General features: G+C 41.0%; 1 protein-coding gene across 3 annotated transcripts in view; it reads right to left on the bottom strand.

Moving 5' to 3' along the window:
- The window catches only part of CCDC85C (coiled-coil domain containing 85C), a 180,034-nt gene that overhangs the window by 56,526 nt on the left and 104,990 nt on the right, over positions 1-18,518 (bottom strand). For 2 of the 3 annotated variants that reach the window (XM_019552494.1, XM_019552492.1), the window contains exon 3: positions 8,496-8,534. The exons of the other annotated variant lie outside the window; for it this stretch is intronic. In XM_019552494.1, coding sequence (XP_019408039.1) covers positions 8,496-8,534 — 39 coding nt within the window. The remainder of the gene's footprint in view (positions 1-8,495; positions 8,535-18,518) is intronic. 3 annotated transcript variants of the gene reach the window in all.

Below are 18,518 nucleotides of genomic sequence, written 5' to 3' on the forward strand. Positions count from 1 at the left end.
CACCTAGCCTCCGGGTTAGAGAGCAAGGGCTTGATTTGGGAACCTCGTGAACCAACAGACCTCCTTTAGTTTATGACTTTGTGAAACAATAAAAGTTTTAAATTGAACAGGTCTGAGCCTGTGCTTAATTCAGTCCTATATAATTCGGCATCAAGCTCCCACAGTGGTCATTGTTTCTACCCCCGGTAAAACACAGTATCTCCTATTCCTTGCTGTTTCCCCTGACAAGTTTGTAGACTGCCACTAGATCCCCTCTCTGCCTTCTCTTGCGGAGGCTGAAGAGATCCAGGTCCTTCAATCTCTCCTTGTAGGACCTTATCTCCAGGCCCCTAACCAGCCAAGTAGCCCACCTCTGGACCCTCTCAAGGTTAAATGCAATACTCCAGCTGCAGCCTTACCAATGCTGCATAGAAGGGAAGTATCACCTCCCTAGACCTGTTCATGATACACCGGCTAATGCATGATAACAGTGCAGCTAGCTTTAGTGATCACTTTGTCACACTGACGACTCATGTTCATCTCGGAGTCTACTGTGACTCCAAGATCCCTTTCTGCTGCTGTTCTGCTTAGAAAGTTGTCTCCCAATCTGTATATGTGTTGGTGATTCTTTCTGCTCCCTAGGTGCAGTACACTTTGCACTTATCTTTGTTAAACTGCATCCTAGTCTGTTCTGCCCACTTTTCCAACCTGTCCAAATCCACCTGAATCATTTCCCAGCCCACTAGTGTGTATACTTTGCCCCATACTTTGGTGTCATCTGCAAATTTGGACAGTGTACTGATGAAGATATTGAACAGCACTGGTCCAAGGATTGAACCTTGGGGGACCCCACTGCCCACATCTTTCCAGGTCAATACCGACCTGTCTACCACCTCTCTCTGGGTGTGACCCCTAAGCCAATTCACCATCCACCTGACCATGTACTCATCTACGTCACAGCCGTTTAGCTTATTTATGAGAATGAGATGAGACGAGACACTGTAATGAAGGCCTTTTTAAAAATCCAAGTAAATGACGTCAACCTCAACTCCTGCATCTAAGCATTTTGTGACCTGATCATAAAAGGAAACAATGGAGCAACAGCTGTTCCTTCTTAAACATTTACTCTCATGTTGGATCCTTCCAACACTGACAGTTCATCCAAGGTCTCCAAGTTCAGCTACTTCCCTATTCTTTGGGAATGATGATACAAGATGACGATGATTCATAGATTCATAGATGTAGGGTCAGAAGGGACCTTGTAGATCTTCTAGTCCAACTCCCTGCCCCAGGCAGGAGAGAAAACTGGGCTCATATGACCCCAGCTAGGTAAATGTCAAGCCTCCTTCTAAAGACCCCCAAAGGTAGGAACCAGCACCACTTCCCTTGGAAGTTGGTTCCAGATCCTAGCTGTCCTGACTGTGAAATAGTGCCTTCTAATGTCTAGTCTAAACCTACTCTCTAACAACTTATGGCCATTATTCTTTGTTACTCCAGCAGGCACTCAGGAGGGAAAAAGGTCTTTCCCAATCCCTGCTGGTCCCCCCTAGTAAGTTTATAGACAGCCACCAGGTCCCCCCTCAGCCTTCTCTTGCGAAGGCTGAACAGGTTAAGGTCTCATAGCCTCTCCTTGTAGGGTCTGCCCTGCTGTCTCCGGATCATGCGAGTGGCCCTCCTTTGGACCCTCTCCATGTTGTTCACATCCCTCCTGAAGTGCGGCGCCCAAAACTGGACACAGTACTCCAGCTGCAGCCTGACCAGTGCCACATAGGAGGAGGAGGATCACCTCCTTTGACTGCTCGAGATGCATCTGTGGATGCACAACAAGGTACGGTTAGCCCTACTGACCATGTCCTCACATTGTCGACCCATGTTCGTCTTGGAGTCAATAATGACTCCAAGATCTCTTCCTGCCACTGTGCTTTCAAGAAGAGAGTTCCCCAGCCAATAGGTATGCTGCTGGTTCCTACTGCCCAAGTGCAGCACCCTGCACTTGTCAGTATTGAATCTCATCCTGTTTTCATTTGCCCAACCCTGTAACCTACCCAGGTCCCACTGTAATCTGTCTTTCCCTTCTAGCGTGCCCACCTCGCCCCAAATCTTGGTGTCGTCTGTGAATTTAAACAGAGCGCTTTTCACCCCATCTTCCAAGTCGCTAATAAAGAAACTGAACAGTGCGGGCCCGAGAACCAAGCCCTGGGGAACTCCACTGCCCACTTCCCTCCAGGTCAAATGCGATCCGTCCACCACCACTCTCCGAGTACGACCCCTCAGCCAATTTACAATCCATCTGACTGTGTAGGTTTCAATGCCACAGTCGCCTAACTTTTTATGAGAATGGGGAGGCAGACAGTGTCAAAGGCCTTCCTGATGTCCAGAAAGATGATGATACTACAAGATGACAAATGATGATAACAATACTACAAGACAATGATAATCCTGATCTGTCTAGCTTAAATTAATCAGAATAATTTTGTCCAGCATAACAGCCACCACAACTTTACTGTTACTAATTTATAACTGATTTAAACTGGACAAAATCCTGAAGTCTTGGCTCAAGAAAGCACTCTCATAGAACTCTAACAGGACTTGAGATCTTATTTAAATTCTATTTAAAGCAAAGCATACAAAAAAGTACAATGGTGAATATTTTTCACATAGAATGACTTCAATTTTGTGAGAATGTTATTAAACAGTTCCATTTTTTAAATCAAATGATTCTAATAATAAATTAAAAACAGCACATTAGCACACATTTGAAATCTGAATCAAAGCTTGTTATTCTGTTAGCAGAAAGAATAAATTGTGACCTGTGACTTCTGACCTGCTGTGCTGAGTGATTCAATTTGGAAATAACACAAAGCGCATGAGAAGATGGATGATGTTTATGTTGCTGTTTTAAGGTCAAGGGTACTAAGAAGAAACATTTATTTTCATTTTTTTTTCTTCCTGTCTAATGAAATCAAGTCAGAACTATTGCCATGTTGAACCAACTGCACAAATGAGTGTTGAAAAACTTTAGGACAAGTTAGACAAATTATCTTTTTGATTGCACTTCATTGCAGCTTCTGCCAGACAGGAGAGAAAAACAGAAATGACCAGAACCTAATTCCTATAGACCATGATGAAATAAAGCAGACCATACCTACACTAAAATTAAATACAGAAAGACACACACATTTGCTTGACAGTCATCCAGATAATTCTCTGCATTTACGAACAGGATTAAGTAAAGCCACGGGAACTATTTAAATTAGAATTATGTTCTAAAATAACTCAGGAATATTAGAAAATGACACTGTCAGCTTCTAGTAATTAAGGAATTAGCATTCAAAATAGGACTTGCATAATGGCCCTTAATTGAAAACGTTATTCTCTCCTTTATCTTCAGTTGTAATAGCTGAATGTCTTTACAGGACATAAAAACATGGTCACAAATTTCCAGTTTGTATCTGCATCCCACTGAAATATTAGAACCTTTAGTGGAATAGTAATTTAAATTTTTCCCCCCAGATGCTTTATTATTTTATTATTATTATTTTTTAACTTGTGGATGTTTTTTTCTTCTTCTACCATCCCATGGTCTGTTAAAGCTAGTCTCAGCTGAATAGAAAACAGAACAAAGCATCAATCTCATGAAGTTCCACACTGTTAGAAAGCATCTTCTAACAATATTGTACGTGTTTGGAGTTCTTATTTATTGCCAAGTGCTTCGTTTAGGAAGGGATGGAAAGATGTACGAGAAACAATTGGAGAACTGCAAACAATGTCACAAACTGCAGACATTCCAGTGGTTCACAATTTTTATTTATTTGTCTATTTATTACAGCAATACTACAAGCTTAGTCTTTAGACTGCTGTAACTTACTGACGTTAAGCAAAACAGACAGTAGACTGCAAGTTATACTGCTCTGCTCATTGCCTGACAAAGTGATATAGCTTATCAGCCACTACATCAGGAGGTATTTTTTCCTCCATATGAAAAAGATTTTTCTCTAGCAAAACGACAGACCAGGGCCTAACAATGTTTTTTGTTTACCTCTGTGAAATCATGTCAATGGCCATGGAAACATGTAAAAATGGGACAAAATCAGAACTTGGCCTGTAGTTCATTAGTATTTATTCTAAGTTAAAAAGCAAAACTTTCGTATAGAAGAGATCTAGTCAGACTGCTGTCTTCGGCCAACCCTCGCAGTCATGAATGACCGTCTTCCATGATTGTCTCATCTGTGGGTCCATAGATGACTGGTGATCCTGGATCAACAGACTACTGCAACTCAGGCACATTTCCACATGGGGTGGGTTGTTCAAGATTCTTGATTCAGAACACACTGTTTCTGCTGCTCCCACTTTTCCATCTCCTGTTCTTGTCATAAGGTTTCAAGTACTGGGCTTCTTACAGTAGACTCTTCCCCAATTTGGGGCAGTCGTGGGCGACAGTCTTCCACAAGTTAATGCTGATGTTGCATCAACCCATCTTCCATGAAAACAGCTTTTCCAAAACTGTTGTAACTCTTTAGTTAGCAAGATAATTTTGAAAGATGTACTGGAAGCCTTAAACATCACTCACTCCATTTTATACACTACTCTATGCCACAGGTGCTCAACCCCCAGTTTACAGAGCCACAACATTCAGTCCATGGGGCTCCCCATGTGATGGGCAATGAGACAGCGGGGAGTAGTGGCAAGTAATACTACCAACCTCACCCCCACTACCAAATTCTCATGCCCCACATGGTCAAACTATGCCCTTCTCCCTCACCCCCAGATGGCTAGATCAGAGCCAGGTTGCCACTAGCCCCACACTGCAGTCAGATCAGGCTGCTCACACCCAATCTGGCACACCAGCTAGATCCAGCCTGTGGACAAACTGGGCACTGCACAGCCATCCCGTAGGGCAAAAAGATTTAGTATCACTGCTCTATGTTGTTCTTTTGCCACATCTGATGATGTGAACTCAAATTCACAAACATTTGTGCCACATCTATGGTGTATAAGTTTTCTATATATATATGGCACAAGCTTTTGTGAATTTGAGTTCACACTATCAGATGCTGCAAAAGGATAGCATTATATATGTGTATATATCTATGTATATGTGTCTACATGTATACACAAATGTTTCTTATATACACATACGCCTGTATGTGTGTACACACGTATATATAGACATGTGCGTGCATATGTGCGCATGTGTGCACTATAACACATTTAGCATGCACACATACACAAGCTTGTACTGTATATATCTTATTTAGTTAGTCTATAAGGTGCATATCTACCCTGCCTTGAGTGCCTTCAGACTAACACACCTAACCACCTCAAACTTATACATGCATAGAATACACTTCAGATTCCAAATCACCAACCAAATATGTAAAGCAAGTAGTATTTTGAAGCAAGAATAACTGAAAGATGCTGTACAGTAGTGTTGGAGTGATGTTGTAGCCATGACAATCCAGAAATTATACAAGGGGCAAGGATTTTTGTGGATGATATCTTTTATTGGACCAACTGTATGGTTGTGATGCATTTGAAAGCTTGTCCAACTTCAAGGCATTTCTTCAAATGTGAGGGGCTGAGGCTTCTTCACTCAGGCATAATGAAAAATACTTTGCATTCAAAAGATTGAATAACTTCACTCTAGGTGCAGACAGAAATCACATTTGCCATGCAATCAGCCCCTTGAAAGTGCTCTACACACATGCCCAAACAGAAGAGCACGGTTGCGGAGCACTCCAATCATATGACTAATGAACCTCCATTATAAGAGGCCTCAAATGAAGGCACTCCAAAGCAGAGCGCCTTCATTAATTTCTGTCTGCTCTGGCAACTGGGCTGAAGCAACTCAGCCCCATCCCCAGTGCTCTCTCAGGATAGAAGGGGGAGAATACAGGTAAGGGAAGTCCATTCTGGGTTTGCCACCATGCTGGAGGGAGGGGCAGTGGGGGGGCCTCCAATCCACCTACCCCCCCCCACTCTTCCACTCCAGCACAACTAGGCAAACCCCAGAATGGACCTCCCCCTCCCCCTTCTCCCCCTCCCATCCTGAGACAGCACTGGAGCTGGAGCGGGGGGAAGAAGCTGCAGACTCATAGTGTCTCTCACTGGATAGGCTCTAAATTGGAGCTTGATTGCCTACTCTCCCAACCCAACAGCTAACATCTTTTGGGCTGGAAGGGATGGTCTAACTCATGGTGCTTTCTATAAACTGGCAAAGTTTGGTGATGACACCAAATTATGCGGGAGTGTGGCCACACACAAAGATAAGCAGGCTCACAGAGGTGGGCAGACTTCAACCTGATGTCATTTAATACAGAGAAATGGCAGGTGCTCCATCTGAACACACTTACAGGCTCGGCAGTGCTATCCTTGTAAACATCACAACTGAATGAGACCTGGGTGTCATGACTGACAACAATATGAACTTGAGCCACCAATGCAATGTCATAGCTGGCAGAGCTAACCAGACGCTGGCATACATCTACCAAGGCATCTTGAGCAAGGCAAGGATGTCATCCTCCCTCTCTACTCAGCCTTGGTGAGACAGCAGCTAGAGTTCTGCATTTCAGTTCTGGGCACCGCACATCAGGAAGGAAGTGAAAAAGCTCGAGAGAGTCCAAAGGAGGGCCATGTGCACTAGTAGAGGCCTAGAGACCAGATCATACAAGGAGAGGCTAAAAGACTTGGGAGTATTCAGTCTGGTGAAGAAAAGACTTGGAGGGGACTTGGTGGTAGCCTATAAATACATCAGGGCCTGGGGGAGCAACTATTCACCAAGGCCCCCAGGGGAGGACCAAAAATAATGGTCACAAACTGACTGAAGATGGCTTCAGGCTAGACATATGGAAGAACTTCTTTACAAGTCAAGTGCTGAGAGTTTGGAACAAGCTTCCCCCTCCCCCTACCCCACACTGAGGTGGTCACCCACCCTGACTGGGGTCATCTGATCCAGCAGTCTCTCTTGCCCAAGTGCAGGGGGACTGGACCTGATGATCTGTAAAGGTCCCTTCCAGCCCCTAACAAACATGAAACTATAAGACCAGGGAGCTGCACTTCTATCTGGTCCACTGGAACCTATCACCCACAAAAATCCTTGTCTCCGAGAGACATTATGTTACTGTTTACTTACCTGTGTTCCAGTCTCCGATCTCCAAGCATGAGTGGAAACTGCTAGTATCACCTAAAATGCAACATTTCCTTGACTGGTTCTCACTACTCAAGTCATCTACTCTTGCAAGAGAGATCCCAGTTCCTGAACTTGAAAGCTAATAAGTGTTATAAATGATCCCCCAAGATAAGGATCACTTATTTGCCTTTCACCTCCTATTCAAGAGGGCTTTACAAAATCATGTATTTTACCATGCTATATTATTCTGAAGCCTTGGATTTTATATGGAATTCAAAACTTGCAATATACCATATTCCATTATTAACATTATTTTCAAAAAATTTGCTTTTGCCACACTGAACACACTACACCAGCATCCACACCTTTAGAGAGACTGACAATTTCCATTTTCAGCATCTGCGCTGTCCTTCCAACAGTTCAGAGTTTGATTTTTGCCTAATTAAAAAAAACTTAGCGTGAAAGTCATCCCTATCTGTAAGGCCAGGATAAGTCATCTGAATCAGTTAAGGAACTTTATTGATGTGTATGTCTTAGCCTTCCACACAGCAAAGAATTTCACCTGTATTGAGTATTCTGGCTTCACTCTAGCTAGCTCTATAATGTCATGCTGCAGGCTCCAGCTGGGAGACATGGGTAAAGGTCACATTCTGGGCACTGGATTCAGCTCCTGGAAGGTAAGTAGGAGGGAGGGGGTGATGGGGGAGGAGGGATTTCCTACTCAAATAATTACTGACAGTTAGGTATGCAGAGTTGCTAGAAGAAAGAGAAGGATCAGAAGGGAGAAAACTTGTCTTCTGCACTGCCTAGGCACAATTTACTAAGAAAGGTTTGCCTTGTAGGACTCACACAGTTAATTTAGGGGGAAAAAACCACACTTAAGGACAGTAGTATAATACATTAAGTCACTTGCCTATTGCTGTGGCATCACTATCACTTACCAGCAGCAATTTATCTCATAATTGTTTTCCTACTAGCTGATGTTACCTCAGTTTTGACACTGAGCAATCAGCTGTTTGCATCTGGATAATTAAATTTCAGATTTAGTTTGAATTTTTTGCTGATATTCTAAATATAGTGGTTCAGAAATCAGTTAGCTGTAAGCAGCTTTTCCTGTTAGTAAATAGCTTTGATTTGAATATTAAATTTGATAAGGCTGAGCTTGGACAAACTGACACATCTTCATTGCCACTGTGGAGTGCAAGTCAGAAATAATTAAGAGTATGTTATTAATACATTCAGATGATTAAAAAATGGAAATTGCCAACATTAGCATCTGAAGCAAAACCCAATGGAGCCCAAAATAGTCAGCACCAATATTAAAAGGCAGCCCCCAATTTCAAAAAAGCTCATAGCTTTATGGATATATTATGTTAGATCTCTCTACCTTAATGAAATTTCTTGGCAAGCAGTTGCGGTCAGCCAGCTAGGAGGGAACAAAAGAATATTATGCACTTTATATCTTAATTTAAAATAATGACATGTTATTGTCATGGAGAACTTTAATCTTTATTACAGATGACTAAAATAGAAGGTTTTTGTATGTAAGCTTTCAATAGATAATGTTAATAATAATATTTGAACTCAAAACCCTTTACAAATCATTGGTGAATTAAAGATTCACAGAACCCCTTGTCAGACAAATAAGCATTCATATTTTAATATATCTTTGTTTTGAATACAGTAACTTCCACATACAAGAGGCCAATAGTGATACCCTTAACTCAATGATTAGTAGTTGTTTCACCCAGTGAATTCAATGGCACAACTGTGCTTGGATACACTACTCTGTAAGCAGAATCTATCCCAGAATTACTTCATTAACTCCAATACATTTAATACTACAGCATTTAGCCATGCAACTCCCTTTGAAACGGATTTAATACACACCCATGTACATACATTGTTCTCAGTAGAGTACTGTTCTCAAACTCAGATCCAAGATGTAATCCCTTAAGAGTGCATGCTCTGGCCGCAAAAAACAGCGTTCAAAGATGACAAACAGTGATAGCCATGCGTGCTTTGCTACTCCCAGTAGCTAAAATCACTGCCCCTTGCAGCTGATGAAAGTTTTATGTGATTACCTGCTTCAAGTTTGCCTTTGAACATTTTACAGGCCAATATTATGCTTCTTAAATATCCATATCAAAACCATGCATTCTATAACTGCATTTTTAAACATGAATAAATACAAGCCAAACCTCATTTCTTCCACACCAATAGTACTGGAGTACAGTTTCACCACATAAAGTTAACTAGTAACTAAATTAAGTTTCACCAATTAAAAGTTATTGCTACAAATCATGCTTCAAAGCACAGGCAGGCAATGCCCAGCGAAGCACATGTAACTCCGCACACATGAAGAGTCTTATTAGCTTCAACAGGACTTCACCTGCACGCTGGAAGTCACAGCAAATAGTTGTGCATGTACTGGGACCCAAGCGTTTGTTTGCTAATATAAAAAGGAACGTCTCAAAAATACTGTAGTTTAGGGATGAACCTAAAGAATCCTCTGTTTAAATAAAAGAATCTTTTGCTGCTTCACGAATTGCTTTACAAATGTGTGATCAATTTCATTATCCCTATTTTACAGTTAGAGAAACTGAGGCAGAGAGTGCGGAAATGACTTGTGCAAAGATATTCAGCAGATAAGTGGTACAGCCAGGACTAGATTCCATGCTACAGTTCTATGAGCCTTGCACAAGGCTAATGATCCAGGCATTAAACTGCTGGCAGGGCGCAGGTTAATACCACTGGTGATTCACCAAAAACTCTTAACTTATCTTCTCTGGTTTAAAACAATAGAGGGGACCCTTGAGAGAAAACATCACAGAAGGCTGGGATGTTTCAAAGCCCATCTCAAGTTGCATGCAAATGTGTATGTACGTGCATATGCATGCACATATGCATCTAGGTTTTTACAATACAGCTGGATCCTGGCCTTACTGGCACAAAAGCAAATCAGGAACAGGATCACTAATGTGAATAATAATAAAGCTGGTGTAGGAAAAGAACAGCGTGTGTAGACTTCAGAGCCTACATCTTGGCTTTGGCTTCCACAGTGAGATGTTCATGTACTACTTGAAGAGGGAAAGCAGCAGAGATGTTATTCAGCTGAAGTGGTGAACTGGAGTTTTTAGTTGACAGAGAAGAGAGAATGCTGTGGGGAAGGTTTAAATGAATAGCAAAATACTGCTAATAAGAGGTTTGGCAGAAAATTTCAGCATGTAAAACTACTATTGTAAAAAATATATATATATATCAGCATCTCCATGGGGCATAGGCAATAAAACAGTAGCAGTAACAATACCCGGTCTTCTGTGGAAACTGAGACAGGGAGCAGATTTACTACATCATTAATATTCAAGGATGTCTGTCTTTTTTTCCCCTTTTTTTAAATGAGAAGAGAAAGATCAGACCAGTAACTCATGCAAGGCTCACATAATCGTCTCAAACCATAATACAGTATATCATTTTAATCACAGAACTGGCAGTCTTTGCCCATGGCTGGAAACAGCTGAGGCTATGGTAGGAGCTCCCTCAGCAGAATACACAAAAGTGGAGTTGTTTTCATTGCCATTTAGTGGCCAGTCTATGGCTCATGAGCAATGAATTTGGGAATCTCAGGGCAGTAGAGGCTGGCCATAATATGTTAGCGAGCAACGTAATCAGCCATTTTACCCAGTAACGGAGAAGCAGACAACAGAATAAACACTGGGATGAACCCTCCCCACTCTGTTAGCCACTTTTCTTTGCTGCAGTTTAATGGAAAAGCCCTCTTGTAGAAGGGAACCACCTAGTAGCATAAATTCAACCACGTATGGCAGGAGTAAACAAGCTCAGTCAAACCCAAGCTCCAACCTAGTGGTGGTTTCCAGAAAAAAAAAGCAGATAAGGCAGAGGTGGGGGTACGCACCTAACAGCATGCTGAGTTTCTGCTGCCATAAATTAGAACAACATCTTAGCTGCCCCATAATGACAGCTAATTGGCTCAAATCCCTGATGGCTCTGAAACCTAAAGGACCTGATTCTTTTCTTACATCAGTTGTACAATTACTGATATCAATGGGACTATACAAGGGCTTAAACTATTCTCTCAAGTGGAAATTGAAAGGACAGAAAGAAATACCTAAATTAATGCCTACGCGGTGATGTTTTATGAGATATTTTGAACAATTTTTTTTTTAAATTCCCAATAAATTTTTAGAGTTTATTTTTTGTTTTATAAAAAGTAATTGAAACGTGAACAATTATCCATTTCTGAAAACAAGTTTGGATAATAATGCTTAGATTTTGGTTTGCTGCTTTTCTTGCTCTCTCTCCCCCCAACCCAGTATCCAGGTGCTTAAGGAACAAAGCATGGTTAGTGGTAGATTAGTTGCCCTCGGTGTGGGATGTGCCATATTCCTTGTCCTCCTTGAGGACAGAAATAGTTTTCACTTGCACAAAGCTGGTGGCCATGTTGATAACAGTGGAGAGAATGAGGACTTTCTGGAGTGGAGGCATGAACCATTTCTGCAGACAGCATACCAAAGAATAACAGAGGACTGTGAAGGAGAAACTGATGAAGAAGTAAGGTACCTGGCAGTTGTGATTTCAGAAGACAAAAGAGAACCACAGAATCTCTCACACACATAGAAACATGCAATCACTGTCAGAAATTCAGTATAGGTGGTGTTGCTCAGAGTGTTTCAAGATAAATGAATGGGTAGAAGAGATGAGAAGCAGGCCCTACTAATACCGAGAGAGGAACTAGCAGATGGCAGAAGTCACACAGCTCTAGGAATAAGGGTTCTACAATCACCACACTCAAAGGAGAAGGATGATGATAGTGGTGACTAGGGACTCCCTCCTGAGTGAAATGGAAGCACCTATTTGTAGCCTAGATCTAGAATCCATTGGAGACACGCTACATGCCCCTTAGCTTACATTCAGGACATGCTGGAGAGTTTGCCATGACTCACCAAGCCCTTGGTCCTCTACCCCTTCCTACTCATCTACATGGTTACTAATGATGCTGCCAGAAGTGACCCCAAGCAGTTTAAAGGATGCTATGAGGCTCTGGAGAGTGGATTTCCAGGAGCCTGGGGTACTGGTCTTATTCTCATGGGCTTCTCTCTTTACCAGGGAGACTAATTAGGCATCACTGCATTCTAAAAGCAAAGAAAGGTGCAATTGGTGACGGTGATGCCAGCAGGAAGGCTTTGGTTTCTTCGATAATGGGTTGATGTTCCACAGAAAAGGACTGAAATCCAATTCAGAGGGTGGGAAGAGCATGTTTGGACATCAACTCGATAACCTGGTGATGAGTGCCTTAACCTAGGAGTATGGCAATGGAAAGAAAAAAAAAAACCCCACACATTGGCCAACAAACATTTAGGATCAAGAGATGAAGACCAGGAGAAGGGAATTAACTCTGAAGAAGGGCTAAAATAAGTACACGAGGAAAAACAGAAGGGCTGTCCACAAAGGCATCTTCAATGCCTACGTAAGAGAATAAGGAGTACTGTAAAAATACAGAATGGACTGGAAAACAGTCTGTTAAGATAATTATCATCTAAAATAGTTTTACAGAACTTGGTGGAGATAATTCTCTATGACTGGAATATAAACACTGAGATCAGTAGCTTGTTCCAGATGGATAGATATGGAAAGAAAGACGACAATGCACTACTAATTAAGAATGTATAGACTTGCTCCAAAGTTTAAGATGAAGAGAAATATTTTTTTTTCCATAATTGATTTTTTTTGTCCACTCTGCACTGTTCTCCCATGCCACAGTGGGCAAGAGTAAGGGAACAATAACAGAACAAGTTCCCAACAGAAGTTATAAAAGCTCCTTCACTGCAGGTTTTCAAGGTAAGGATGGGTATATCCTGTTTATTTGGGATGCTTTTGGAGTAAAGCATTCCATCTATACAGAGTACAATGGAATACCATATCCTGTATCTGTGCAAAGTGTTGGACTAGATGACATCTGATATCTTTCTTATGATTTTATGAGGTCAGGATCAAGAGAAACTGCCTTCCTGCTATGCGGATAAAGAATTTCAGCATTGAAGGATGATCCATCTGATACCCTAGAAAATGAAAATACTTTCAAGCCCGCAAAAATAAACAAAGGATCTTTTTCAGATTTTTTTAAAATCTCAAATCTGTCAAAATTTATCCTGAATTTGCATTTCAACATGTAGGCAACATTATTTAGAACCATCTCTCAAACCTATCTTTGGCTTTTCTCTGTATCATTCTTCAAATGCTTTTCAGCCTCTAACACTGACAGTCTGTATATTTGCACCTGTTTACTAATTATAAAATATTACTTCATAGCCTTCCTTGCTGTGATTAACTGGCCTTTTCTAAACTCTGTCCCCATAAAACAGATAAAAGTGCAGCTGATAACATTATTAAAAATGTTGGTTAAGCACAGGATATGACTAATCCTGTGTTAACAGCTGGACATTAAACTAAGCCTTACTAAACAGTCTTCTTGATGTCCCATAGAAAAAGTAAATGGACTACGGGACAGCTTTATGCATCTCTCCTTATCTTGCTACCTTCCCCAGCGAGACACATAGGGACAACTCTAAGCTTTTACTCATGAATCTTGTAGGAAATCGCAGAACTGGGTTAAAAATCGCATGTTTTGTCTCTTGGTTTCAGAAATCATTACATTTAAATAATATTGCTCATATTTATCAAGCCTTTTTCTGCAACCATTAGGGCTACAAACTCTCTTTGTACGTGAAACCTGAGATGCTTACATTGTAACTGATTCATCAGGTTGTTGTTGTTAAAAATAAAATTGCCAATAAATAGTGCAAGACTTAGAATAAAAAAAAAGTCACAGGAGTTGGCAGCATTGCACATTCCCACCAACTGCACTCATCACGGACCTGATAACCTAGGCAACTCGTCTTTTACATCCAATGTGAAGAAGCCCATCACTGTAAGAAGTAGTAAACAAGTACAAGGGCAGCAGTCCAAGGTCCTGATTCAGAATCTACTCAAATCTATAAAATGACTCCCACTGGATTAATGGACTTTGCCAGTCCAACATCTCCTAGAGCAGTGGTCTCCAAATTTTTTTGATCGCGCACCCCTACCAGTAAAAAAAAATTTTGAACACGCACCCCCAATATATGTATATTTATATAAATAGAAATAGAAGTGCTAATATTTTCTTCCCGCACTCCAATGGATTGTCTTTCGCACTCCACTTTGGAGACCACTGTCCTAGAGAACAGAGTTTTTTTCTGAACTCAAATTTGCAACATCCCTATGCTGCTTTTAGCAAACCATGCAGCTCTCATTATGCAAGAACATTTTCTTCAATATATATGTGTTGATCATTTTATTTTTAATTTCAAGTCTTTTGGTGGGGTTCTAATAGATAATTTATTAGGTATATCAATAGATGGGCGTCTCAGATAAGTGAAGAAAGAGCAGAAAAGAAACACTGATACAGATACTGGTATTCATTACATTTTTATGCTACGTTATCAGGAAGTACCATACAATCACTGCTGATCCTGCAGCATGTGCACAAGAAGCATTTGTGCATGTAATGTGTGTAATTAAGATGGTTAAGTGAAAACTGCACAGTCCAGAGAAAGAATGTCCTATGAAAATCTAGTCCTTTATGAATCATGCCCACACTGCAAGGGCCTGCTCCAAAGCCTATGAAGTCCATGGGAGTCTTATCATAGACTTCAAGGGAACATTTGGACAAGGCCCAAAATCATTAAGGAAAAAAATATAATTAATCAAAAGCCTATGTGCATAGTTAACAAGCAGCTAAAATTTTCAAACAGTGCTGGAAAAATTGGTAATACAATAATTTAGGGCATGTTCTCCCTGGTATTTTTATTTAAAATGATTCTGAATTTAAATAAGCAGCCAAACATATGGGAAGCATTCAAATCTGACTAGCACTGTGTTCCAAAAAATCAAATTTCCCTTGTGATATCTTAAATTAAAGTAATGACAACAATCCCCACACACACACATGCAAACAGAAGAGGACTTTAGGGAAATAAGACAGGTTTGTAATTTTTCCATTTGTGGAATACACACGCACACACACAAGTAATTGCCACACAACCAAACTAACAAGCTGAGTTTGAAAGGAAAGCCCAAATGTTAACAGCTGATATGAGCTCTACAAGCTGAGAGGCAAAGGCACAAGAGGGAGTCATTAATGGCAGATTTGACACAGAAGTGGCCTATATTTAAAAAAACAGGAAAAAAATTGCAATCCACTTTTCAGAGCCTGGCACTTGCTAGTAAATCTCTTATCCTTTTTTACGCCCCCCATCTTCAAGAAAGAGACCAACTCCTTCACCAGGCCATGTTTATTTCCCATTCCATCATCACTCTGATAGTTCTTGTCGTTTCTTAAGTCTAAGGCCCGGTTTCTTTATTTTCAGACAAATGTTTTGGAAAATTCCAGTCAAGTAATGTACCTCTGTAAATGACAAAATTGACTAGAAAAGATCAAGCCAATCATCACATCTCCTCATTGAAAGCCTAGTCCAAGAACCTAACTTCAATTTTGTTTATAATATTTGCAAGTATTATTACAAATCCTGTTATCCATATAGCTGCTACTTTAAAAAAAATACAATATCTTGAAAATAAGAACAAGCCCAATATTTCAAAAGACTAAAGACTGTATATTCTAAGACAGATTTCTAGAGAAGTGGTCCAAATTGCAACTGGTATTGATGTTGCTCTGACCGGGGACACTGACTGAGGGTGTGGATGGAGACAACCAGTACACTGTACAGTATTCAAAGGAGAAGACAACCTTATAGTGCATCTGTTTTATCTGTCCAATCCTGACTTGAAGTAAGCAAAGCTAATACTTAATAATAATTTAGCTAATTTAATTCAGGGATCAATTACTGCAGTTAGCTTTTACTTACTACAGGATACGAATGGATAGCAAAACATTTGCATTAGATCAGCTAATACGCAATCCTGTGAATTCTACCTCCCCTCCCTCCCCACTACACCCATACATTGTGAGTGTATGTTTGCCTCCATCTTGAGGGATACTTCAGTATTTCTGGCATTTAAAAAAAAAATACTATCATTTTCTATGACCCATAAGGTTGACAAGACTCTCCTCCTCCAGTCCCAAAAAGGGCCTCTATACTTGATGAAAGCTGTATCATTAATGATCCCACTGTCAGTACTCCAGTTAGTTTGTGGCCTTGTTGCTTAGCTTGAAATGGCTGTTAAAACTGGCCTTCTCCAAGAAGAGGTGTGCAATATATTCATGGCCCCTTGTGCAAAGAATCCTTTTGGTGTGACAGTTCTGAAAGAGAAGAGCCAGTCCAAGCCCAACAGAGACTATAGACCACATGAGGTCTTGACAATCAACCCATGATATATAAGTTCTGGCTGTGGGGAGTGGGAGCAGGGTCATCATCACTGAGGACCATGAAACTATACATTGTAACAGGGGTGTAGGTTGTGGCTGTGATCCTCTAAAGACATAGGCACCAAGGTTCTTTGGGTGAATATGATATCTTCTATTAGACCAACATAAATAGTGGGGAAAAAATTTAAGCAAGCTTTTGGGTTTAAAAACTCTTTGTCAGGCTGAGGAAGTTTCTGTAGTAGGTGTGTGCTCTTCCTGGGCCCTGCCTATGCCCAGGTTTTTCCTGGGAAGAGCGCACACCAACTGCAGAAACTTCCTCAGCCTGACAAAGGGTTTTTAAACCCAAAAGCTTGCTTAAATTTTTTTTCCCCACTATTTAAGTTGTTCTAATAAAAGATATCAGATTCACCCAAAGAACCTTGTCTGCATACATTGTAACATACATTTAAAGAGTTTCTAGCCTTTCCACTTGTGCAGAGAGGCTTGGAAAACATGCATGAACTATGACTGAAGATCTGTCACTGTTATTATTCCTAAAATTCAAGGGGATACCTTGAATATCACAACAGCTACTCCAACCTAACCTTTCAGACCCATAAAACTTGAGTATGGATCTCTTTATTTTTGGGGGAGGGAAAGGCTGAGGACCAACTCTGGTTGTTGGGACAGTCTGAGATGGGTTCAAGGCAGCTATCTGGACACCTGCAGCTCAGCTAAACAAGCTGTAATCACAGCTTTGGCTGTAAAGGATAAATCTGAATAGCAAGGAAGGTGATACAGGAGATGCCATAGGTCTTGCTTTATTAAGGAATTCAGCACTCAAGAGTTAGACACTGCTACTTCCAGCATCACCAAGACTAGCCCTGAAAAGGAGCTGCAAATTCCAGTAAGTGGAGACAATATAGGAAGGACATAATATGTGGAGATCATGAATGAAGAGGGAAATGAGAGGAGAATGGAAAGCTTCTTCATGTTCCTTCACCCTCCTCCCTCCTCAGCCATGGTCCAGAGAATGGGAGCTTTCAGTCCTTCTCCAAATGGGGGAGAGGTTGGTGAAGTCTTCCTATGAATCTGTTTAGAAGAGCCATCAGAATAAGAAAAGCTTGTATCCTGCCACGCCTGTCTCAGTGTTAATATATACAGCATGAATAGCAAACTTAAGGCTGGAATGCAAATCATCAGTCCCAATGGGGCAGTGCTCTTTTTTCTTATGTGTTCACAGATGGCAGATTTGTCAGAAAGCAGCATGAGCCACATGGAGAAGCCTTAGATTAACTTAACTTTGTCTGAAGTGACAAAAGGTATTCAGCATGTTAAGTAACTGGTCAAATAACAAATCTTTGTCAAGAAGCACCAGCTGATAAATGGACCCTATATCAAAGACTACTGTAGTATAAATCTTTTTATAAACCTTGTAATATCATTTGTAGCACCAGCAGCCAAAGTTTCTCTAGCTGAAGCAGTATTTTGGTCTTATGTTTAGCATCTGGCAAGAAGCCAGGAAGACTTCCATAACCACTCTTCAATTCATCTGTTAATCCCTTGAAGCACAGGCCCTGTTTGTTACTTAGGCTGTCAAGTTTCATCATTCCTTCAGTGTCCTGGTGGCAAAGCTTCCTGTCACAAGGAAGAACTACACACTGCTGTGATATCAATATACAAAGAAGGAGGCTTAGATGAGTTAAAACGTGATTTGGATGGGAACAAACTAGTCTGGTGACATCAACAGAGCCTTGACTAAAAGGTACCTGTCAACATTAAAACCAAGACCAAGGCCAAGACTATGCCTGATGAGATTCATTCATAGTCTCTCACCATTAGGGTTACCAAACATCTGGGTTTTCCCAGCCGTGTCATAGTTTCATAGTTTCATAGTAGCTAGAGTCGGAAGGGACCTAGGTAGATCATCTAGTCCGACCCCCTGCCTGAGCAGGAAAGAGCACCGGGGTCAGATGACCCCGGCAAGGTGCTCATCTAACTTCCTTTTAAAAATCCCCAGGCTTGGAGCCTGCACCACTTCCC

Source organism: Crocodylus porosus, unplaced genomic scaffold, assembly GCF_001723895.1.
Source record: "Crocodylus porosus isolate Cpor-Errol unplaced genomic scaffold, CroPor_comp1, whole genome shotgun sequence".
Lineage (NCBI taxonomy): Eukaryota > Metazoa > Chordata > Crocodylia > Crocodylidae > Crocodylus > Crocodylus porosus.